This window comes from Anabrus simplex, chromosome 1, assembly GCF_040414725.1.
Source record: "Anabrus simplex isolate iqAnaSimp1 chromosome 1, ASM4041472v1, whole genome shotgun sequence".
NCBI classification, from domain to species: domain Eukaryota; kingdom Metazoa; phylum Arthropoda; class Insecta; order Orthoptera; family Tettigoniidae; genus Anabrus; species Anabrus simplex.
This window is the reverse complement of record NC_090265.1, coordinates 1,747,912,015-1,747,937,780: the sequence shown is the minus strand read 5'-3', so window position 1 is coordinate 1,747,937,780 and position 25,766 is coordinate 1,747,912,015. Positions and strand designations below refer to the sequence as shown.

At 40.4% G+C, this 25,766-nt stretch overlaps 1 protein-coding gene across 1 annotated transcript in view; it reads right to left on the bottom strand.

The window, feature by feature from the left end:
- Window positions 1-25,766, bottom strand: part of LOC136858742 (bone morphogenetic protein 10) — a 59,646-nt gene that overhangs the window by 20,387 nt on the left and 13,493 nt on the right. The window contains exons 2-3 of the mRNA XM_067138501.2: window positions 19,066-19,194; window positions 5,735-5,973 (exon numbers count right to left, since the gene is read on the bottom strand). Coding sequence (XP_066994602.2) covers window positions 5,735-5,973; window positions 19,066-19,194 — 368 coding nt within the window. The remainder of the gene's footprint in view (window positions 1-5,734; window positions 5,974-19,065; window positions 19,195-25,766) is intronic.

Here is a 25,766-nt window from a genome sequence, read left to right as displayed (position 1 = left end):
AGAGGGGACAAACTGCAGCCCTGTCTCATTCCTGTCTGTATTGCTGCCTCTTTTACAAAATCCTCGATTTGTATCACTGCAGACTGATTTTTGTACAGATTGTAGATAATTCTTATTTCTCGGTATCTGATCCTGATCACCTTCAGAATCTCAAATAGTTTGGTCCAGTCAACATTAATTTTTTTTTGCTAGTGGCTTTACGTCACACCGACACAGATAGGTCTTATGGCGATGATGGGATAGGAAAGGCCTAGGAGTTGGAAGGAATCAGCTGTGGCCTTAATTAAGGTACAGTCCCAGCATTTGCCTGGTATGAAAATGGGAAACCATGGAAAACCATCTTCAAGGCTGCCGACAGTGGGATTCGAACCCACTATTTCCCAGATGCAAGCTCACAGCCATGCGCTCCTAACCACATGGTCAACTCACCTGGTAAGTCAACATTATCGAATGTCTTTTCTAGATCTACAAACACCATGAACATGGGCTTGTCCTTCTTAATTCGGTCTTCTAAGATCAGCCGTAAATTCAGAATTGCTTCACGTGTTCCCACATTTCTTCTGAAGCCAAATAGATTCTCCCAACTGAGTTTCAACTTGTCTTTCCATTCTTCTGTAAATAATACGTGTTAAAATTTTGCTGGCGAGATACTAAACTAATGGTGCGGTAGTTTCCACACTTGTCAGCAACGGCTTTCTTGGGAATTGGTATAACAACATTCTGCTGAAAACTGGATGGCACTTCTCCTGTATCATATTGTTGTTGGGTCATCAGTTCATATACTGGTTTGATGCAGCCACCCTATCCTCTCCTAAGCTTTTCATTTCTACGTAACTATTGCATCTTACATCTGCTCTAATCTGCTTGTCATATTCATACCTTGGTCTACCCCTACTGTTCTTACCATCTACACTTCCTTCAAAAACCAACTGAACAAGTCCTGGGTGTTTTAAGATGTGTCCTGTCATTCTATCTCTTTTTTTCATCAAATTGAGCCAAATTGATCTCTTCTCACCAGTTCGATTCAGTATCTCTTCATTTGTGATTTGATCTATCCACCTCACCTTCAGCATTCTTCTGTGATGCCACAGTTCAAAAGCTTCTATTCTCTTTCTTTCTGAGCTAGTTATCATCCATGTTTCACTTCCATACAATGCCACGCTCCAGATAAAAGTCTTCAGAAACATCTTTCTAATTCTCATATCAGTGTTTGGGGTGAGCAAATTTCTTTTCTTAAGAAAGCTCTTCCTTGCTTGTGCTAGTCTGCATTTTATGTCCTCCTTACTTCTGCCATCATTAGTTGTTTTACTACTCAACTAACAATATTCGTCTACTTCCTTTAGGACTTCATTTCCTAATCTAATATTACCTGCTTCACCTGATTTCGTTTGACTGCACTCCATTACTTTTGTTTTGGACTTATTTATTTTCATCTTGTACTTCTTATATGAGACTCCATCCATACCATTCAGGAATTTCTCTAGATCTTTTGCAGTATCAGATAAAATAACGATATCACCAGCAAATCTCAGGGTTTTGATTTCCTCTCCTTGGATTGTGATTCCCTTTCCAAATTCCTCTTTGATTTCCATTACTGCCTGTTCTATATAAACATTAAAAAGGACGGAGGAACAAACTGCAGCCTTGCTTCACTCCTTTCTGGATTGCTGTTTCATTTTCAAAGCTCTCGATTCTTATCACTGCAGACTGATTTTTATACAGATTGTAGATAATTCTTCGTTTTTGGTATCTGATCCCCATCACCTTCAGAATCTCAAATAGCTTGTTCCAATCAATATTATCGGATGCCTTTTCTAGATCTAGATCTATGTAAACATTGAAAAGGAGAGGGGACAAAGTGCAGCCTTGTCTCACTCCTTTCTGGATTTTTGCCTCTTATCACTGCAGACTGATTTTTGTACATATTGTACAAAAATCCTGTATCCTATATCCTCCTGTATCATACATCTTACAAACTAAACAGAATAACTTCGCCATGCTGGTTTCTCCTAGGGCAGTCTGTAATTCTGAGGATATGTCATCAATTCCCAGTGTTTTGTTCCTACTTAAGTCTGTCAAAGCTCTGTCGAATTCTGATCCCAAAATTGGGTCTCCCATGTCATCAGCATCAACAGCCTACTCTTGTTCCAGAGCCTTATCATCTACTTCTTTACCTTGATACAACTGTTGGATATGTTCCTGCCATCTTTCTGACTTGTCTTCTTTCCCTAGAAGTAGTTTTCCATCTGAGCTCTTAATATTCATACACCTAGTTTTCCTTTCTCGAAAGGTTTCCTTGATTTTCCTATGTGCTGCGTCTACCTTTCCCTTTTAATTATTCATATCAATTCTAGAACTAATAAACATATAACACAATGCCCTGCCATAATACTATAACAAAGTGGATTTGGAGTTCTGGCAGGGAGTGTGGGCTGTTTCCCCCCATACCCAAAAATTCTACCTTCTTGCTGTAGCTCATTCCACGTTAAGAAAACAGTATTAGTCTTAACGACCTACAAGGAATGAACATACCCCCACTGAAACATCCATAATTCCTCGTGATTAAGGGATATTATACTGAATGTATGATGAAAGATGGATAAAAATGACAAGCATTTTTGCCCGTGAGTTATTAAAATAACAGGTGGTACGGTACCCGGCATATTAATTGTCAACAACGAATAAATTCACGCCCACAACGTGGAAAGGGCGTCTTTCAAAGCTGACCAATGAAAACGATTGTTCGTCTATTTCTAGGATCGTAGTATGTAAGTGCAAATGGTTTCTAGATGACCCGCTGCAATCGCTGTTGACGTTTAAGATGCCAGATACCATACCACCCGGACTACATTTACGAAATAAAAAACATACGCCTCAACCCAGGATCGACCCCTTGACTTCCTGTATGCTAACCCAAAACTCTATCCACTGCACCAACTGTACAGCACAACTAATATGTGCTGACAGAGGTAGTTACCCTACATGTGGTTACAATATTGCCAGATTACCACTCTTCAATGTCCTTTTTCTGCCGGATATACTCACAGGACAAACTTTTGTGAGAGACATTTTTTTTATTGCTGGAATGTGAGGAGTTGTGCTGCGATGCCCGAGTGCATGAATTTTGGTTCATCCTGTATATTGTCAAGAAGAAGGTGCTGGTAATAAGAAGTAAGTGCAAAAGCTTCCTTGATGTTTGTTTTGTAACGCATTACCATCAACAGCTAAGTCTTTCTTTCTTTCTTTCCTTCCTTCCACATTACAGGATTTGATATCCCCAATACAGTGGTGTCAAATTTATACAGGACAATACTTGGAAACTAATACTATATTAAAATATAGAAAACTATAATATTTATTAAAATAAAGTAAAAATGAAATTGGTGTAATTCTAATAAAAGCTATGCTGAACAAACTGAAGTAATCGTAAAACAATTACCATATAAAGTTTACAATTTTACAAAATTTGAACAGATTTTCTGTTGTCATTGGTAAGGAATTCTGGTAAAAATATCAGGCAAAAGAGTATTGAAATCTACAGTATTATTCCTATGAACAACACTGTTGAAGGTATTACATTGTTTGTTCAGCAGTAAATTTATGTGAGCCAATGTCCTTTTGTTTGCAAACGTGATGTTTTAGCTAGAATTGATGTGTGATACATGGAATTTGAATTTTAAGAGAGAAAGAAATTCTGAATATCAATTGAACAGTTTATAATTTTGAAAAAGAATTTCATAGTATCTCTTTTTCTTAGTGTTTCTAGACTATCTATTTCAAAATTTAGAAGAAGTTACCGATACCATATCAAGTGCAGATAGTTGGCTCTTCTTAGGTAATCTGGATATTCTAAGAATTTCTTGCAATTTTTTTTCAGTCATAGATGCTTGCATATTCAACTTTTGGTCTGATTAATGTATTGTACAGATGGATGCATATGAAGAGCCTACTGCAAAAATGATGGATGTCATTTGGATGCACTTTGCCAGAAAATGAAAATATAAAAGCAAAGACTCATAATTCCAGTCATAGGTATTTTAATGGTTAACTATCTAACCCATCTCATTCATAAACTGAGTATATAAACAGGGTACACAATGAATCCAGTAAAAATGAACCTTTCCTAAAGTGATATTTTTAGATTAAGTGCAGAATGAAAAGCACAAAAATGCTGAATGTCACATCTCATTGAAGAAGTAAGTATGTCCCTTCGTCACTCTGATCACATTTTCAAGAGTAAATGGTGTTAAATTAGTTGTCAAGTTTACAATAAATGAATTAGATTTTATAAGGCTATGTTCTATCCTTGGACAATGATAATAAAAAGTCACATGATATAAAGTCTTTTTGAACTCAGTTATGTGGAAATGAGATGAAGAAATCTCTGCCTTTTGGACCACAGAATTGAGCTAAATGTAACAGATCTCTGTATTTCTCCTGAGAATTTGGTCGCTGTTCTTTATAATGGAGACCTGGAAGGAGAAATTTGCCTACTGCAAATACTTGGCTCCTTGTGGGATTGACAGACCTTACAACATTTGATTCCCAGGCACCATTGTAGGTAGATCTGTGCCATATTAGGCGAGTGTGACCTGCTTCAAACAGTATCTGCCCAATAGGTCTCAAGGGAAAGGGACATTTCTTTTTGAACATAAGCTTCAAAAATAAGGTCCATTTTCGCAAGAGTACCTGGTCTACATCGATAACTTGAAAAGGCAATGGTTTCACTCGGTCAGATTGAAACACGTGAATCCAGTCTTCTGGCAGTTCTGCGTAAGATTCTTAATTTTATGAAAATTAAGAATACCAAAAGCCCAAGGTTAAACTCCTGAACTGTTTCTGAATTTAATGCAAATTTTTGAATTTTTTTCCTTTGAAATGAGACATAATTTATTATATATTGCATTATTTATTCTTCCAGTCCAGACTAAGATCTAAGTGCAAAGACAGAATACATTATGTGTGTCATTTATTAACAAAAAAATAAAATAAAAGTTTGTATAGAGAGAATCCTTGGAGAAAACATTTATTAATCAATGAATCTTTATGATATGCAAGCCAGACTTCAATGAAATGCTTATAAATCTTCCAGACATCTAACACAGAAATATGGTATCCCCTCCTGAGATTAAAATCCTAAAATTCTTATATCTTTAAAATGAAATTCAGAAAGTGGTGGTGGTGATTATTGTTTTAAGAGTACGTACAACTTCACGACCATCCTCTATGAAGTTTGGAAAGTGTGTATTGTGGTGGTGGTGGTGGTGGTGGTTGTAGTGCCTGTGTGGCATGAAGAAGAATAAGAAGAGAATTGTATCAAGACCAACAAACATCCAGTCCCTTAGCCAGAAGAATAAACTATCCTGGCTGGGAATTGAACCCAGGACCATCTGAACCAAAGATCAGAATGCTGACCATTCTTTCAAGGAGCCAGACTTTAAATGGGAACCTGTTAAAAAGCTATAAATCAATATATTATACTTGGAAAATGACTTTGTTAGATAGTGTAACATGATCTTGTACAAATAATGGGGAAATGCCAAAGAAGATGAAGAATATTCTACTAGGCATATTCTGGTTCTGCCACTAAGAGGGTTAAGCAAGCAAGATGAGAATATTATTGGTTTTAAAGAATTATCAAAGAACAGTAGTGAGGGTGGTATTGTCTATTACATGCTGAACATTGACAATGAGGAATATTCTTTCACAAATGTAACAATACATTATTATTTACCTGAGGCTGGTGGTACAATAGTAACAGTGGTTGAGAGAGAGGTAGGTGTGAGGCCAGTGTTCCCTTCAATTGCAGCACCAGCCGTAGCTGTACAGGCCGAGCTCCTCCTCTTACGGCTTTGGTCACGTTCAGCGACAACCACTGAGCGTGGTGGAGGAACAAGTGTTTTGAGTCCAAGGAAGAGAGTTTTCCAGCTGGAGTCTGACGCCATATACGCACCCACAACTCCCTGTCGACTTCTGAGCAAAATCAAAGAGAAAGTTGATAATTTTGATAAAAACAATTCGAACAATAATCGTAATGCAATAGAGAAGGCTTATTCAGCACTGAAGAACTAAAAGAGGATGATATTTTACAAGTTGGTACAAGTTCTTGAATTTGCTGCTCATATAGATATTATTGGGAAATAAAAGAAATCCACCAAGGAAGAATACATTCAAAAGAGTAAAAAAGTAAACAACATTTTAAATTTTTTTTATTTTACAATTTTCTTTACGTCCCAATGACACAAATAGGTCTTATGGCGATGATGGGATAGGAGAGGACTGGGAGTGGTAAGGAAGCAACCGTGGGCTTAATTAAGGTACAGCCCCAGCATTTGCATGGTGTGAAAATGGGGAAACCATGGAAAGCCATCTTCAGGGCTACCGACAGTGGAGTTTGAACCCACTATCATCTGGATGCAAGCTCATAGCTGCACGCCCCTAACTGCATGGCCAACTTGGCCGGTCAAACAACAATTAGATATTCCAAACTTATTGGCTTGGCATTAGGAAACTGCAAGTCTGAATATTAAGAAAAATAGAAACAATAAGAATATTACTGTATATTTATTAGTCTATTAGAGATCTAATAAAGTGAAAAATATCTAAGAACAAAACATTCCATTGGTAACAGATTAAGTGTTGTTAACTTCACATAACCCATTTTAAAAATTGAAAATGAATAAAACTAGTAAAAGTGTATGTACTGTACTGCATCAATCATAAACACACAGTATTATAATGATCTATTCCTATAGGGACATCTAATATCAGATTCACAAATGGTATATTTATTTTCTCCAAATTTGTTTTGTCTGTATATAATTAAAAACACACTTGGTGGATTCACATCAGATATATTGCTTTTAGATTCAGATCTGCTAATAGAATTAAAGTAGCATTCATGGTTTACATTTAGTGGATTCTCTACATCGTGCTTGAAAAAATAATAAGAGTCCAGTGTTCCAAGTCAGGGCGCAGCGCACCAGATCATAACATGCACACTGTACAATGACAACAGACCACTCAAAGCCTAGAAAACAGGTTGTTTGTCAGTTTGTGTAGCCATTTAAGTTAATACGATGATGCATTTATTTATAGTTCTCCAATGTGTAATACTACTGGGTGTAGCTTTATTTCTGTCGTATTATTTTTCATGCTTTATACACATAAAGATGTGAAATGCCATGTGAAAATAAAAAAGCAGATAAGTAGTGAAGTGGACTACTTTAGCATTTGTCCTGCCTGGTGGCAGGGTCCGCTGTGTGGATTTGTTGTCTCTATTTAATTCGGTCTTGGGCCATGTCTGATGTAGTCTTACAGCTTTCAGGTCATTGTGTATTGCATTGGTCCATTGCTGTCTTGGTCATCCCTTGGGCCTCTTTCCAGTGACTTCCAATGTATATGCTGACTTCGCCAATGTATTGTCTTCTGCACACAACATATGCCCAAAGCAGTGCAGACAATTTTCTTGCATTTTCTTCTGGATCAGTGCAACGCCAAAACGTTTCCTAATATCGTCATTTGAAATATGATCCAGTCTAGTAATGCCAGCTGTCCACGTAAGCATCTTCGTCTTCATGATGCTCAGTTGGCATTCTACCTCCTTTGTAGCTGGCCAAAACTCGGTGCCATAGAGAGCAACAGGACGGATAAGTCCAGTAGATCTTAGATTTCAGATGGTTCTTGTTCTGGCAGTTGCAGGTGATGCCCGTTGTCATTTGCCACTTCAGCCAGGCTACGTGTATCCTTGTGTTGTCCTTGTCAGTAACTCGGCCATTGTCAGGGATTGTGGAGCCCAGATATTTAAACTTCTCTACTCGTGGTAGGTATTCACCGTCAACGTGGATGGTTCCAACTTCTTGAGGATCTAATGTCATGTATCCTGTCTTCTTTTTGTTGAGGCAAAGGCCATATTGCGCTAGTAAGTTGTTCCACTCTTATGTTTGGTTCTGGAGATCAAGCTTATTCTCAGCAGCTAACATGACATCATCAGCATAGAGAAGGTTCCATGGTAATAGCTTGTGCAGGTCTGATGTAACAATATCCATCACAAGAATGAACAGCAGTGTTGATAATGCTGTTGGACTCCTACAGCGATGCGGAAATCATCGGACGCTCCTGCGGCAGTTTGAATATAACTCCTTGGTTCTATGTAGAGCATCTGTACCTACTTAGTAAGGTGCTCTGGAATGCTTTCTCATAGCGGTAACCAGATTAGGTCATGTGGTACCCAATCAAAGGTCTTCTCAAGATCCAGAAAAGCGAGATGAAGGGGCTTATTCTCTTCACAGTGTTTCTCAACTAACTGCCGTGCAGTGTGGATTGCATCTGTTATGCAAAAATTTTTCACAAATCCAACTTAGTTCATTGTAAGTTTGGCTATCTCGTGAATCCTTTTGTTGAGAATACATTTGAAAACCTTCATCGCGTGGCTCAGAAGTCTGATCGGGCGACAATTAGAACAATCGGCAGGACTTCCCTTCTTCTTGACGATTGGTATGGTAATGCTCCTTCGCCATTCTGATGGTATTTGACCTTCTTTAATGATCTGGTTGAAAAGCTGTGTTTTAGCCATATTGCCGCATCTCACCATTGAGAGCGCCAGAACTCTGCTGGAAGATCATCTACCATTGCCAGTTCCAATTCCGGGGCCTCATCTCGCAATTGATGAGGAAGGAGGAAAGGGAGGAGTAACATGTCGTTAAAAAACGTGGGTCCATCTGGCTCCGGATGGTAGTACTCTGTAAGGGCTCCTGCCTAGGGTTACTAGGTGAAACCTGGTCAACGGTCTCAAAGACGGAAGAGGAGTTTCAGATTCCCAATGGTGGAGAGAGCGGAAGAGATGCCTCCAGGACTCACAATCTTGGTTATATTTTCGTGGTCTTTGGGCCACTCTATAAATAACTTTGATCAGTCATGGAAGTGTGCGTAAGTCCTTAATGGCAACTTCGGCAGAGATGGAGACCATCAGTACAGTGCAGTTGGCAGATGATGCACTCTTTCTGGGAGTTAATACAGAGAGGAACGTAGCGTTTGTTCTCTAGAGGAGCAGCTACAAAAGGCGCCTATTCTCCAGGTCGGGAGCGGTCTAACTACCTGCTGGCAGCAGCTCTAAAATGCTTGGCAACAGGCTCCATGACAAGCCGGCCATAAAATCATACCGTCACATCTTTATGGAAAAATGTGAAGTGGACTCAAGAAAGGAAAGCAACCCACGGCGCAAAGATGAAGGAATACTGGGCTAAGAATAGTCAGGAACCACATGGTCCAAGGAGTAAAACAAGATATGACAGAGATAGGAATAACAGAAGATATACTACAAGACAGAACAATGTTCAGAAGATTGATATAAAGTTTCAAGGGTTTCTGGGAGAAGGAGAAAAGGAAAGGTAACATCTAGACACAATGGATGAGGAAACAGCAAAGTGAAAGGATGAAGAATTATTAGAAGTCAAGAAAAGAAGGATCAAGATGATTGCACAGTGTTACTTTCCAAATGGCGGCCTGCATTTTACGAAGTGTGAAGAAAATTAACAAAAAATATTATGTAGTGCTTTCAAAAATGTATTACTTTTTATACTCTTTATAGCTCCAGGTCATTAATATTATTTCCTTTTTTAAGTATTCACTTGGTCTGGATAGATTATTTTTTATTAAAAATATTAAAATTCAAACTTCAGCAGAAAATAAACCCTCACAAATGCCAGTGCTAGGTCTTAACCATGATAAAAATGGCTCTGGAATCCATGCCAATCCCACTGTGGACATTTTATGCAATGTAGCATACAAAGAATACCAAGAAATACTTTAATTGCCATTGGTGTAAGAAGAGGTTTCAATTCTTCATTCTTCTCTCACTGGTAGTACTGGCTAGTACAGAGTGCTGCACACTCCAACACATTTTCAGGGAAGTACTCCTGGAAGTACATTGCTGGGATTTTAGGCTCTTACAACTGTATATCATTGTTCCCTTCACACTACTGCCACTAAATTGTCCTTTTTTAAGTTTTGTTTTGACTATATTATTAATTTCAGTTTGTACTACACCAGTACCACACATAGTCAAGCAAGGGAACTGGTGCAGTTGTGCAGAAATTTTGAACTGAGGGATGAAATTGTCAATACTTGACTTGAAACAACCTCGAATTGTACTTCAGACAGCTCTTCGCCCTATCATAACACATGCAATGAATGCCTTGCATGCAAGGAGAATATGCCCCTGTTCAAGAGCCACATTGGAATCCTTAGGCATGATCATGGGCCGCACTTTAATAATGGGCCAATTTTCATAAAATTCTGGAAATAGAACTGAGGTCATCATCATTTTACATTTCCAGGTTCCTAGGTACTGTTGGCGAGGCTCTTCCATTCTGTCTTATTGAGATATATTCTGTTGTTAATGACGTCCTCCAGTGTCCTTCAACACTCAATGGGGGGGGGGGGTCATCTTAACAGATGTTCAGTCTTCATTTGGGAAGTTTAGGATTGAAGAAAGCCGGAAAGATATTGGAAATGCAAGAAAGAAGACTGAAGATCTGTTTAGATGGTCCCTCAATGAGCATTGATTCCCACGCTCCTGAAGCTGGGAAGCAGAAATGAACTTATCGGAGACTGAGCAGAGGTGGACGTAGGCTCTCTCCTCACCAATCCCAGTTCTTCTATCTACTTGAAGACAAAAGTTTGTGAAGATGTGGACATTGTGCTTATACTTTCGTATTTGTTCTTTCTCCATTTGGCCTTTACACTGCTTTAAGTGTGTATGTCTACAAACACTTCCCCTAAGTACAATTTCAATAGTTACTATGAGATACTGAAAAAACTGTTTCTTTCAAAGTATTTTGATATTATATTCATATAGAGCCAAGGAACAATAACGTAACCAGGAAATTAAGAATTAAAGTAAGTCAGCCGACTGTTCAGAATTTCAATATGTACTGCAGATTACAATAAATTATGTTACCTTTAGTTTTACATGCCTGATTGAATAGGAGAAATAGTACCCTGCTAGCATAGAGACTGCAAGTCAAAGGTTAAAAATGGCTAAAAAATGAGAGAAAATAATATAATTTAGACAACTTGGGTCCATCACAGATACTATACAGAAGAAGAGGATCTCCTTTATTGGTCCGCTATGAAGAACCCAGAAACTAGATTACCAAGAAAAGTTATACCGAACGAATTGGCTGTGCAATTGGGGGCGCACAGCTGAGAGCTTGCATTCTGGAGATAGTGGGTTCGAACCTCACTGTCAACAGCCCTGAAGATGGTTTTGCATGGTTTCCCATTTTCACATCAGGAAAATGCTGGAGTTGTACCTTAATTAAGGCCACGGCCGTTTCCTTCCCACTCCTAACCCTTTTCTATCCCATCGTCGCCATAAAACTTATCTGTGTCAGTGCGACGTAAAGCAAATTGTAAAAAATAAAAAAGGATTCTCTTCTTTCCGTGCTCCCTCTTCCCGGACTGACCTGTCATCTTTGTCCTATTATGTGTTCCACCCATCCCCCTCCCCCACTCTCTCGTAGAGGTGAAATTCTTGGATTGTCGCAAGACGGACCGAAGTGAAAGCATTTGCAAGTATGTTCTCATTAATCAAGAACGAAAGAGGTTCGAAGGCAATCAGATACTGCCCTAGTTCTAACCATAAACGATGCCAGCTAGCGATCTGCCGAAGTTCCTCCGATGACTCGGCGGGCAGCTCCCGGGAAACCAAAGCTTTTGGGTTCCGGGGGAAGTATGGTTGCAAAGCTGAAACTTAAAGGAATTGACGGAAGGGCACCACCAGGAGTGGAGCCTGCGGCTTAATTTGACTCAACACGGGAAACCTCACCAGGACCGGACACCGGAAGGATTGACAGATTGAGAGCTCTTTCTTGATTCGGTGGGTGGTGGTGCATGGCCGTTCTTAGTTGGTGGAGCGATTTGTCTGGTTAATTCCGATAACGAACGAGACTCTAACCTGCTAAATAGTCGCATCCGGTATCCGTTCGTGCTACCGGCGACAACACATCTTCTTAGAGGGACAGGCGGCTTCTAGCCGCACGAGATTGAGCAATAACAGGTCTGTGATGCCCTTATAGATATTCTGGGTCGCACGCGCGCTACACTGAAGGAATCAGCGTGTCCTAGTCCGAAAGGACCGGGCAACCCGTTGAACCTCCTTCGTGCTAGGGATTGGGGCTTGCAATTGTTCCCCATGAACGAGGAATTCCCAGTAAGCGCGAGTCATAAGCTCGCGTTGATTACGTCCCTGCCCTTTGTACACACCGCCCGTCGCTACTACCGATTGAATGATTTAGTGAGGTCTTCGGACCGGTGCGCGGGATCTGCTTCGCGCAGTTTCCGATGTGTCTGGAAAGATGACCATACTTGATTATTTAGAGGAAGTAAAAGTCGTAACAAGGTTTCTGTAGGTGAACCTGCGGAAGGAGCATTACTGAAATTGTTTCTATCAAAAAACATTTCGAGAACCACGACTGCAATGCGGCGAGCCTCTGCACACCCAGTGTTCATGCTCATATGCGGCACTCAGTAATGTTGGTAATCGCTCGCCCTTACTCGGGCGTGAGAATGTAGTGTCGTACGCCTCTCGTACGGTCCTGCCGGCCTCGGCAGGGGACGAAGTGGAGACATGACGATGGATGGTGAAGGGACCCGATTCCTAGTGAAGGCACGCCCGACCGGGTGAGAGCCCGTGCTCGGCGGCCTATGAACTTTTAGTTGGCGGCCACTCGGCAAGTCTGTGTCCCGCAGGCCGTACTCGTCGGCGGCGGGCTACGACGTTCGGTTTCGGTTCTCGAGCCAGCCAGCTCCCTGGTTGATCCTGCCAGTAGTCATATGCTTGTTTCAAAGATTAAGCCATGCATGTCTCGGTGCAAGCCCAATTAAGGTGAAACCGCAAATGGCTCATTAAATCAGTTATGGTTCCTTAGATCGTACCACTTTACTTGGATAACTGTGGTAATTCTAGAGCTAATACATGAAAACAGAGTCCCGACCAGAAGTGGAAGGGACGCTTTTATTAGATCAAAATCAATCGGTCGGCTCGTCCGGTCCGTTTGCCTTGGTGATCTGAATAACTTTGGGCTGATCGCACGGTCCTCGTACCGGCGATGCATCTTTTAAATGTCTGCCTTATCAACTGTCGTTGGTAGGTTCTGCGCCTACCATGGTTATAACGGGTAACGGGGAATCAGGGTTCGATTCCGGAGAGGGAGCCTGAGAAACGGCTACCACATCCAAGGAAGGCAGCAGGCACGAAAATTACCCACTACCGGCACGGGGAGGTAGTGACGAAAAATAACGATACGGGACTCATCCAAGACCCCGTAATCGGAATGAGTACACTTTAAATCCTTTAACGAGTATCCATTGGAGGGTAAGTCTGGTGCCAGCAGCCGCGGTAATTCCAGCTCCAATAGCGTATATTAAAGTTGTTGCGGTTAAAAAGCTCGTAGTTGGATTTATGTCGGTTCATCGCTCGTCGGTGTCTAACTGGCATGGTTCGTGGGACGTCCTGCCGGTGGTGAGGAGTCGAAAGCGCGCGGCCGCCGTGGTTATCCGCGTGCGGTTCCTGCGCGCCGTAGGCGGACCCCGATATGTCCAACTCCCTGGCTGAATGGTCAGTGTTGAGACCTTCTGTTCAGAGGGTCCCTTGTTCGATTCCCAGCTGGTTTCGGGATTTTAATTTAATCTGATTAATTCTTCTGGCTCGGGGAGTGGGTGTTTGTATTTGTGTTTGTCCCAACTCATTCCTCTTCATATTCAGACAGCACACCACACTACCAACCAACACAGAAACACGCAATAGTGATTACATCCCTCCACATAGGGTTGGCATCAGGAAGGGCATCCAGTTGTGAAACAGGGCCAAAACAAGTGTGCAATAAAGTTTGAACTCGTGATCCTACGAGTGTGGGAAAAGTGGTATAAGAAGATTATATATACACGCACAGTGCTTTTTGTGTAATAAAAAATGTGGTGGTACTCACATTCCATAAGGTCCCAAATCTTTTTTCCTCAAATACATTGTTTTTCTACAACCTTCTCCAAAGGTACCGATTTTAACACTGGCTCACTCAGAAGAAATGTTACCGGGCGAGTTGGCCGTGCGCGTAGAGGCGTGCGGCTGTGAGTTTGCATCCGGGAGATAGTAGGTTCGAATCCCACTATCGGCAGCCCTGAAGATGGTTTTCCGTGGTTTCCCATTTTCACACCAGGCAAATGCTGGGGCTGTACCTTAATTAAGGCCACGGCCGCTTCCTTCCAACTCCTAGGCCTTTCCCATCCCATCGTCGCCATAAGATCTAGCAAAAAAAAAAAAGAAGAATTCATTTCCGTCTGTTTTTGTGGTCCTAAATTTGTAATTTCTTGGCACATATTACAACCAAGCATTGTGTGTGTGTGTGTGTGTGTGTGTGTGTGTGTGTGTGTGTGCATAAATCCACTCGTTTCTCTGAAAGGAGTAATAATTTTTCTTAGTTAATGTCCATCAATCATGCCCATCGTTCTCAGAGTCCGGCTCCATGACTAAATGGTTAGCGTGCTGGCCTTTGGTCACAGGGGTCACGGGTTCGATTACCATCAGGGTCGGCAATTTTAACCATAGTTGTTTAATTTCACTGGCACGGGGGCTGGGTGTATGCGTCATCTTCATCAACATTTCATCCTCATCATGACGCGCAGGTCGCCTACGGGAGTCAATTCAAAAGGCCTGGACCTGGCCAGCCGAACTTGTCGTCAGACACTCCTGGCACTAAAAGCCATACGCCATTTCATTTCAATGTCAGAATTAATTCCCTCTTGAAAGCAATAAAAATACTGGTACTTGCAATGTTTTTTCACATTTGCTTGAATCATTATTTGCAGGTTCAGGAGATACTCCAAAATCATCATCATTCTTTTCTTTTATCACACACTGGTACAAAATAATTACCGTACTTATTTTATTCATTTCACTTCTCCAATATGTGAACCATGGACACCCCTTCCTTCTACTAAACACCTATAAACTCTTGGCAGCACAAACCAAATGTTTTCAGCTTTTAAAGTTATATAAAAACAATGAATGCAGTTAAATTTAAACGTACATGAACTCCACATTAGTTATAAAAGAAAGTACCTTATCCAGAGCTCGTGAGGCTATTTACTACTTGTTTCTTTGCTGAAGGGTAGAATCTACTGTATTCTAGTAGCCAAAAAAAAAAAAAAAAAAAAAAGTGTGTAAGAAGGAGCAAGATGAAGACTACAGAATTTTTTTTAACTCCAAACAGATGGCACAAAATGGTTATTAAGACAAGAATGATAATTTTAGAACGGCGGCTTACGGAAACTTCAATCATGTGCTCGTACACGAGTAGAAACGTAACAAAAGCAGACAGTCAACCTTGATTTTAAGCCTTAAGCCATCACTTCATAGGCATTGTGGTAGGAATATTCTGAATAATATCCAATCCTTTCTTTTTTTAGAAAAATAGGTGCCCGTAATGTGTACTGTTGCACACCACCACAAAAAAAGCACTGTGTGTGTATGTATCTCGGTTTGACACTGGTATTTAAATTAACTAATATATATTTTACAAGATAACGAGCATTTGATTGCTGTAATCATTTTCAATAGTATGACTGATAACAGCAAAATGCCAGACAAAGATAACTTAGAGAATGGAAATACATTCATACACTCATTTGCAAAAAAGAAAATAATTGAAGGGCTTATCTCCAAGAAATGATTTTTTTCAGGAAATGCAACTTTTAATAAATAGATTCCTAATAAGATAAGAGACTTCATGTTTTCTATACAGCTACAACACTTTAAACAAAATACACTTGCCGCGCTGGTTAAAATTCTAGTAGACAGAATACCGTCAAAATGGGGGGTGGGGCTATTGAACTGGCGTCACTTTGGAACTAAAGGGGTTGCTGGAAATGCAAATTATGCGGATCGGCGTAGGCTAGGTTACATTGTAAGTGCTAAAACTTTCAAATATAATGAGTCACTTTGGAAATAAGCCCTTAAATTTTGTCCTTATTTTTCTGCCGTTCTGCTGGTATTCGTTTCCTTTTCCGCGCGTAATGATTTGCCTGTCTCCCAGTTTCTTCATCAAACGTTACCATTTGCACTAATATTCGCCACTATTGCGGAAAACTGCAGAAATTACGAAACCACGCGCGAAAGAGCACGGTCGGTAAGCGGTCACGTGATGTGCGCGCGCCGTACTATTTGTCATGTGGAGTTACGTCACTTGGGAAATAAATACACTGACTGACAGTGACAATGCAACACCAAGGAGGAGTGGTTCGAAAGGGATGAAAGTTGGGGAAAAAACAGAGACGGCACGGATGAATAATTGATGTTTATTTCAAACCGATATGCAGGTTACACAATGCGCACGGCATCGACTCAGTAGGATGTAGGACCACCGCGAGCGGCGATGCACGCAGAAACACGTCGAGGTACAGAGTCAATAAGAGTGCGGATGGTGTCCTGAGGGATGGTTCTCCATTCTCTGTCAACCATTTGCCACAGTTGGTCGTCCGTACGAGGCTGGGGCAGAGTTTGCAAACGGCGTCCAATGAGATCCCACACGTGTTCGATTGGTGAGAGATCCGGAGAGTACGCTGGCCACGGAAGCATCTGTACACCTCGTAGAGCCTGTTGGGAGATGCGAGCAGTGTGTGGGCGGGCATTATCCTGCTGAAACAGAGCATTGGGCAGCCCCTGAAGGTACGGGAGTGCCACCGGCCGCAGCACATGCTGCACGTAGCGGTGGGCATTTAACGTACCTTGAATACGCACTAGAGGTGACGTGGAATCATACGCAATAGCGCCCCAAACCATGATGCCGCGTTGTCTAGCGGTAGGGCGCTCCACAGTTACTGCCGGATTTGACCTTTCTCCACGCCGACGCCACACTCGTCTGCGGTGACTATCACTGACAGAACAGAAGCGTGACTCATCGGAGAACACGACGTTCCGCCATTCCCTCATCCAAGTCGCTCTAGCTCGGCACCATGCCAGGCGTGCACGTCTATACGTCTATGCTGTGGAGTCAATGGTAGTCTTCTGAGCGGACGCCGGGAGTGCAGGCCTCCTTCAACCAATCGACGGGAAATTGTTCTGGTCGATATTGGAACAGCCAGGGTGTCTTGCACATGCTGAAGAATGGCGGTTGACGTGGCGTGCGGGGCTGCCACCGCTTGGCGGCGGATGCGCCGATCCTCGCGTGCTGACGTCACTCGGGCTGCGCCTGGACCCCTCGCACGTGCCACATGTCCCTGCGCCAACTATCTTCGCCACAGGCGCTGCACCATGGACACATCCCTATGGGTATCGGCTGCGATTTGACGAAGCGACCAACCTGCCCTTCTCAGCCCGATCACCATACCCCTCGTAAAGTCGTCTGTCTGCTGGAAATGCCTCCGTTGACGGCGGCCTGGCATTCTTAGCTATACACGTGTCCTGTGGCACACGACAACATGTTCTACAATGACTGTCGGCTGAGAAATCACGGTACGAAGTGGGCCATTCGCCAACGCCGTGTCCCATTTATCGTTCGCTACGTGCGCAGCACAGCGGCGCATTTCACATCATGAGCATACCTCAGTGACGTCAGTCTACCCTGCAATTGGCATAAAGTTCTGACCACTCCTTCTTGGTGTTGCATTTGCTCTGTCAGTCAGTGTACAACATTTAGATGCCATTTTAACCGAGATATATTCCACTTTGGAAATAAATATACGTTTCCACATGATAAAGAACTATTGTGGGAATACATTCCCACCTTCAGCTTGAAATTCGAAAAAAGTGGAGTTGCGTCACTTTGGAAATAAGACCTTCAATTGTACACCATGACAAATCTCACGAGTATGACAGAGGTTAACATGCATTATGAGGATAGGCTAGCGTGTGTCCCATTTGCGTTTAATTCTTATTGCTTGCACAGAACGAAGCGCCAGCTACACGAATTTGAGAGAGGCCGCATCTTCAGACTAAGAGAAGCAGGTTTGACGTTTTGGCTCATTGCTCGCCACTTTAACTGTTCTGACTACACTGTAGATTGGTGCTGGGTGCAGTGGGAACATGAAGGTACATCGTGCAAGAGGCTGTGAATATCCTGCGGGCGTCGCTGCTCACCTTCCGAAGACAAATCAGCTGGGGTTAAGCATGTGTCCATCAGTACCATATTCGGATGACTAGCGGAGCAAAATCTGTCGTTGTGGCATCCCTGTGACGTCTACCATTATGACCTGAGTATCGCCAAACACATGTGAACTTCTGCCAGGAACAGGTAGCAGGGCAATTTGCGGACTGGTGACGAAAGGTGTTCGCTGGATACAGACAACTGCCGAATTCAAGACCGGATACATTCGGGACGAGAGAGTGATCCACGCTTCGTTGTAGAGAAGTACATCGTCCCAACAAGTCATGTCATGGTGTGCGGTACAATTTCTTAAGATTCCCACACTCCGCTGGTGGCGAGTGAAGGAACCTGAACAACACAGTGATGCGACCATGTGAGCTTCCCTGCCTGGTGCAGGTTGACAACCCCATTGTCAGCAAGATGATGCACATCCTCTCACAGAACATCTCTGCCTACCTTCTTGATGTAAACATGCTTTTCTGGCAGGAAAGGTCTCCAGACCTCTCGCCCATTCACGACCAAATAGGACGGCAACTTTGGCCAGTGGCAACTAGGGCATATTTACGTTAGCTGTGGCAGGATCGTCTTTGGGAGAACATCCGACTTCTGTATGCTCCCTTGTCTGACCATATTGCCACCTGTCTCCATGCTACGGGGTGGTCCGACACCATAATAAGTGCATCCTGTAAGCGTTTGTTACCCTGCAATAAATGCTTGGTGTGGTACAATATTGTAATGTTTTATTTACGCTACCATGTCCTGTATCTGTACCCTCTGATGTGCCTCTGTTGTGCAATTTTTTTTTTTTTGTGCAATTGAAAGTACGTAGAATATGTTAAAACAAACGAAAATTGATGTGTTAAAATTCTTATCCAAAATTCCATACATTCTAAGAGAAGAAAATCATTGATACAGTACTCACCTTCACTTTGTGGTTTAGAAGCCCAAAATCGCAGTTCCGCAGCCAATAAGCGCTCTCCAGGATTCCAAGCAGGTACATCAAACACTAGCAAATGGCGTTTTGCTGTCCCTAATGGCCACGCCAATGATTCTAAGGAACACAATTAAAATGTTAAAACAGAACCATGTAGAAAGTACCTTGTGAACTGCTAGCATGTTCAACATTATTTTTTGTATACATGGAATGATACATGTTCTTATCTGTGTAATGCAAAATACAGTTATGTGATATTACATAGACAATGTGAAAGATAAATACTGGTTCTGTGCTTATAGAGACTGAACACATTGAATGGAGGCAGCAGTTTTTCAAGCGGAAATGCAGATAGATATTCATCCTTCTTTAATTCATAACAAATAACAAGAAGAAGAAGAAGAAGAAGAAATCGATCCGTTTACAAAATGGAAGAGGATAGAGAAGGCTATGAATGAAACAGAACTCCCTAGGCTTCGGAAACAAAATGCTGAAGTCAAGAAGAAATGAAGGGTACAGGGAAAGAAGGGGTTCATTGCATTTTCTGAAAAAATTGCGATATTTCTCTCCATCTGCTGATGTTCACTTAAACTTCCTAGTGGCAACTCCATCTGTGAAATAAGGAGTTCTCTCCAGAGAAATGAGCCGAAGAAGAAGAGGAGCATACAGGGAAAGAGGGGGCTCATTGTACGAGTAGCTGAGGGTTAGCTAAGCAGAACTGAATTATTTTATTTGGGAAAAGAAGACATGAGGGGAAATCAAAAAGTCAATGTGAATCTGAGGCAATTTGTTTCGACTGCGGGAGAAATTTGGCTGTTAATAACATCTCCACGAATGATGTCCACTACAGGAGAGGATGGATTTCACATTGACAGAATACCTAGTATAGATTTGGGTTCGAAAAGTGAATGCATTTAGGGAACATATTTACACCACAAAGGTTCACACTTAATGTACCTTTTCCTAGATACACTCATGTTCATAAAAAATAGAACACCTTGAAAGACTAGAGATAGGAAGTTCATATTCACAGGACATGTGCACAGACCTAGTAATGAATATTGAAAATCTAGAGGTAGATAAAGAACATGATCTTCTTGTACCTAAAGACGAATTACACCCTGCATTATGTATTACTAATAACGTAACAAAGCCGCATTTATAAGTTTAATAAGGCAAACCTTCTCAATATTGTGCAATTTGCTGAGAAACTGTGAATGGGATGATATGAATGATTGTCAGGTTGATGAAGCTGCTGAATGTTTCTATAAGAAAATGTATTCTATATTTGATGAATGTATTCCCAAAGTAAGATCTTACAAAAGCAGCTATCCTGTGTGGTTTACTAAAACTATAATTGATAACTAAAATTGGAGGGGAAACTCAGAAAAAAGAAACATACCTCAGAATATTACATGATTCAATTTCAAATACTTAGATATACTAGGATCCAAAGAAATATAAAGGCTGCATTTAGGGAATATATAGATAATATGGAAAGGGAATTATCACAAAAAACAAACAGCTTTTGGAATTTTATAAACAATAAAAAAGCAAAATACCTGTAATGTTCAAATGGAATATGGTAGTAAGAAATTTAGTCAACATCAAGATATAGTAAAGGCATTTGCAGATTATTTCAGATCAGTTTATGTTTATAGTTTATTTTGTTATGTGGCAGCCCCGTGGTAGCCCCTTTCGGTACTTCCAGGAAGGGTCTATTGACTCAGATGACCTGGCATCTCCCAGCCGGCTTGTAGGGCGTGTATTGTTCTCGTCGGTCGGCTTACCTGTGAGTTTCTTGGAGATTCAACGGGAATGTTCTGCTTCTAGCCACCTCGCAAAAATTCTGGCTCAAATCACCCGAGCTATAAAAGAGGAGGCTAGCCGCGGACAGTCAGTGACGTTTGGGCTCCGTGGTGGAGCCAGTGTTGGTGCTGGACTCGGGGTCAGTGTTGGAGTTCGCGGCGAAGTCAGTGTGAGACTCAGTGTGACTGGGCTGAGGGCGACAGAGGTGTTGGCTGTCGATAGTATCCCACCGAGGTCTGAACGAGGAGCTACTGTTGTGGTATCGGAGAGACCAGTGAGTGGGTGGGCTGGAGACGACAGAAAGGAAGCCTGTACTGTGTGTTCGTGTATTTCTGTGGACTGAGTCTCGGCGTGAATCAGCGAGGGAAGCCGCTATTGTTAGTGTAAGGGTAAATGGACCTGTGTTAATGTTCGCTGTTTTGAATATCGTCCCGCTGTTGAATACTGTTGAGCTGTTTAGTTGTTCACTGCATGTGACTGTGTTAATTACTGGACTGTCTGTGGAGTCGAACCAACGAGCAGTCATCGTGTGTTGTGTAGCCAGTAGCCCTGTGTTCAGATCCAGTGGTATACGCACAACTGCTGTATGAGGTAACTGGACGTGGGGAAGTGAAAGTAAGGATTTGCGTCCCAGGTATAGCAACGGGCCGGACCGCCTACTGTGCCGTAAAGAAGGGAGAGACTTGTAAATAGACGGCACTTAGTGAGTGTGGCCATTCATGGTTAATTAGAATTGTGTGGGAAATATATATATGTGTGTGTGTGTGTGTATTTGCATTTATTGGGTCATCCTGAAATAAATAAGAGTAATAAAATAGATGGAGTTTTATTCATAACAATGTTACCTAACTACAGCAATGCAAGGTCGAACATTCAAAGTTACCTGCAGATATAAAGAATTGCGTCTAATGAAATAAGCATAGCTATTTAGAGCGTAAAGAAAATATCTGCAGGTCCAGATGGTATTCCTCCATATATACTTAAAGGCTGCGGAGAGATCTTGATGACTCTACTGTTAATATTATTTAACCGTATTACTGAGAACTCCGAATTTCCGAGTAAGTGGAAGCATACCAATGTAACTCAAATATTTAAATCCGATAAGTTAAATTTAATAAGTAACTACAGACCATTGACGGTAATATCAGCACGTGCAAAGGTGCTTGAAAGCATTTTATATAGTAACATATTTAACCACGTAAAACCTGTTATATCTATAAATCACATGGTTTTATGCCTAAAAAATCTACAGTAACTAACCTCTGTGAATTTATGCAATTTGTTTCCAATGAACTTGACAATCGTTCACAAGTAGATGTTATTTTCACTGACTTTAACAAAGGCCTTCGATAAAGTTGATCATGATTGCTTGATTCGGAAACTAGCAAATTACTGTTTTATCTTTATTAGTGTCTTACTTGAAACATAGAACCCAGTTTGTAAGCTTCAAAAAACTCTTACAGTTTCAGTCTTAATTATGGCGTACATCAAGGTTCGAATTTGGGGCCCCTATTGTTTCAACTATTAATTATGAACGACAATCCTACTGAAATTCGATATTCTAAAATATTCCAATTGGCTGATGATATAAACATATATAGATCGATTAATTGTATCTCTGATTGTATACATCGTCAAGATTATTTGAATTCTTTGATGAAATGGAGTGAGAAGTATAAATTACCTTTAAATATAAACAAAAATCAGAAGTTCCCATTTTTGCGAAGAAAAATATAATATATTTTCCATATTCAATTAAAAAGTTCATTGATAGAAGTAAATGAAATTAATGATTGTGGGGTATTGATATCCAATGATTTGCGTGTTGTATCTCATATAGATAAAATTGTCAGCAAGGCATAAATAAATCTTGAAGTTGTAATAAGAAACTCATGCAAATTCAGTAAAATGTAAATTATATCTGCTTCGAAATATGCATCAATTATTTGAAGTCCTGCCACAAAGAAATACATAAGCATAATTGAAGGAATCGAGAAGAGGTTTTTAAAATACATGTATTTCAGATAAACTGGGGAATATCTTCAACATTTGTCTTACTGGTATTATAAACTTATTGAAATATTCAGTTGTGAAAGGTTAGATTATAGAAGAGATTGCCAAATATTAGTATTCCTTTATAAACTTATTAATAACAAAATAGATGATATTGAATTATTCAACAAACTATTATGTAATACGCCTAGAAAACCAGCAGGAAAATTCAAATACTTATTTTTTTACCGCGAGCAAATACGGATAGACACAAAAACCTTCCTCTATATAGATCATATGCATTATATAATAAATTATATCCTCTTGTAATTGGTATATAGACTAGCTGAATTTAATGCACCATGGAGTATACTATGAAACGTTGTGAATTAATTTCAGGCCTATAGCTGTCATGTTGATAATTTACTATTTTATTATTGTTTGTTGCTTAGATGTTTTTATTTTCTCATTTCTTTTAAGTTCAATTCCATTTTAATATTGTAGTGCATAATGTACCTATTTCTTTCCTATGTAATAATTGTATGGCTAATGTTACATAATTAATTATTTACTAAGCAAGGTTACAAAATTACCGTATTCCTTTAATATTAAATCTGGATACATGCGTTAATTTCGTTTCTGCATTATAGTGGCTTTGTTGTATGAATTGAATGTTTTCTTTCTTGTTTAATTTTATTTCTTTTTTTCCTCATGTGTTAAATATTTAATTTGTAGTACTTGTATATAGAATGTATGAGCGAATGATATAACTGGGCTTACCGCCTGTATATTCATATTAAATAAATAAATAAATAAATAAATAAATAAATAAATAAATAAATAAATAAATGTATGTATGTTGCAGGATTTGTGGGATATAGCGGGCGGGGGTGGGGGTGGGGTATATACATCAAATTGAGAAAAAAGCTACACAATTTTTTGATGCTGTCTGAGCGAATTTCGACAGAGAGGTAAAGGCTGACAGTTTAGCAATGTAAGTGCTGTAACAATAGCATTTTTTATTTTTTTTATTTTAAGATTTTGATTCAATACTATACAATGGAACTTTCACCAAAGGAACAATATTAAACATTTATTACAATTAAATATATGTAAGGTGTGATTATATAATTTGACTACACACTAAGAAACTAACAGACACTAAAGAGACTGCTAGACTGACGAATGCGCGTGGCGAGGGTGTGAATCGTACCTCAGTATCCATGACTGGGCGAAAGAATATATCCCTGCGACCCTTCCTCACAGCACATGCAATGTCTCCCCTACTTGTTGTGACGCTATGAAAATCGTTTAGTCGTGACGAACGACATTTTGTGCGTATTTCCGCTTGCAATCTGTCTATTTATATATTATATAACATAATTTTTCCTGACTGTTTCATCATCGCCGAGCCGAAACTACTGGTCATAAAGAAATGAAATCGTCGCCGTAAGACCTATCTGTGTCGGTGCGACGTAAAACAATTAGCAAAAAAAAAAAAAAAATGAAATTTTGCGGATACATTTATATTACATAGTAGGTGCTCACTAAAGAATAATTTTTGAATATTCTGTCGCTAAGGGGGTCAAAAGGGGAATGAATTATTAAAATGAGTGTATCTATATCTAAAAAACTTTACAGTTTAAAGACGTAAAAATTGATATTTGGAATCTCCTTTACAAATAAAGAAACACGTATTTTATTTCGGAAAATCCACTTAAGGCGGGTAAAAATTAGTGAAAAAGGGGTTGAATCCTTTTAATGAGGATACTTATATCTCACAAATTTAACATGTTACAGACATGAAAACAGGTATTTGGAATCTCCTTCAAAAATAAAGGAACACGCATACTTTTTGTTTTCGGAAAATCCACTTAAGGGGAGAGGGACTGAAAAAAAGTGAAGGAGGAGTTGAATTATTTTAATGAGGATACTTATACGAATAGAAAAAGCGGGTGAATTTTTAGAGTGTATCTACAGTATATCTCAAGAACATAACCGAGCTCGATAGCTGCAGTCGCTTAAGTGCGGCCAGTATCAAGTATTCGGGAGATAGTCGGTTCGAACCACACTGTCGGCAGCCCTGAAGATGGTTTTCGGTGGTTTCCCATTTTCACACCAGGCAACTGCTGGGGCTGTACCTTAATTAAGGCCACGGCCGCTTCCTTCCCACTCATAGCCCTTCCCTGTCCCATCGTCGCCATAAGATCTGTCTGTGTCGGTGCGACGTAAAGCAACTAGAAAAAAAAAAGAACAAAATATGTTCAGATCTCAAAATTGGTATTTGGAATCTCCTTTAAAAATAAAGAAACACATTGTTTTTTCGACTTGAGAGAGGACTGTTTATCACTTGTACATTTCTATGTCGTATGTTCCAGTAGCCTGGTCATCTCAGCCCCAGAAGGCAACACCACTAACGTGCTTTACATAGAGGTTCTGGGGTAAAAGAAACTCAGTTTTTCGGTGAGTTTTTATACTTAAGGTATTTTCAGATAATATCTTGGTGCAATATGGAGGACAATTATTTTTATCAAATTACGAAATTCACGCGCGCGAAGCCGCAGATAACAGCTAGTTTTGTTAATAATTAAAGAAAATAAAGGAAAGGGTTAGCTCATAAAATAACAGGGCTTGTATAAATTGCTTTTTTAAATAATTCCTATAATTCTTAGTTTCAGGTGGCTAAAATGTAATAAAAATGTTATGTTTTCACCCCCCCCCCTCGCCCTCCCCGCCCCCCACCTAATTATTGCTACTGACACAGAGTTGGAGAAAGGTCCTCACAACTTTGGTGGAAGTCAACTCAAGAATTAAGGAAAATATCCTTCTGTATGTCAGAACTTTGCCTCTTTCCCCTTCGCTCACTCGGTTCTGCCAACGTAACATCG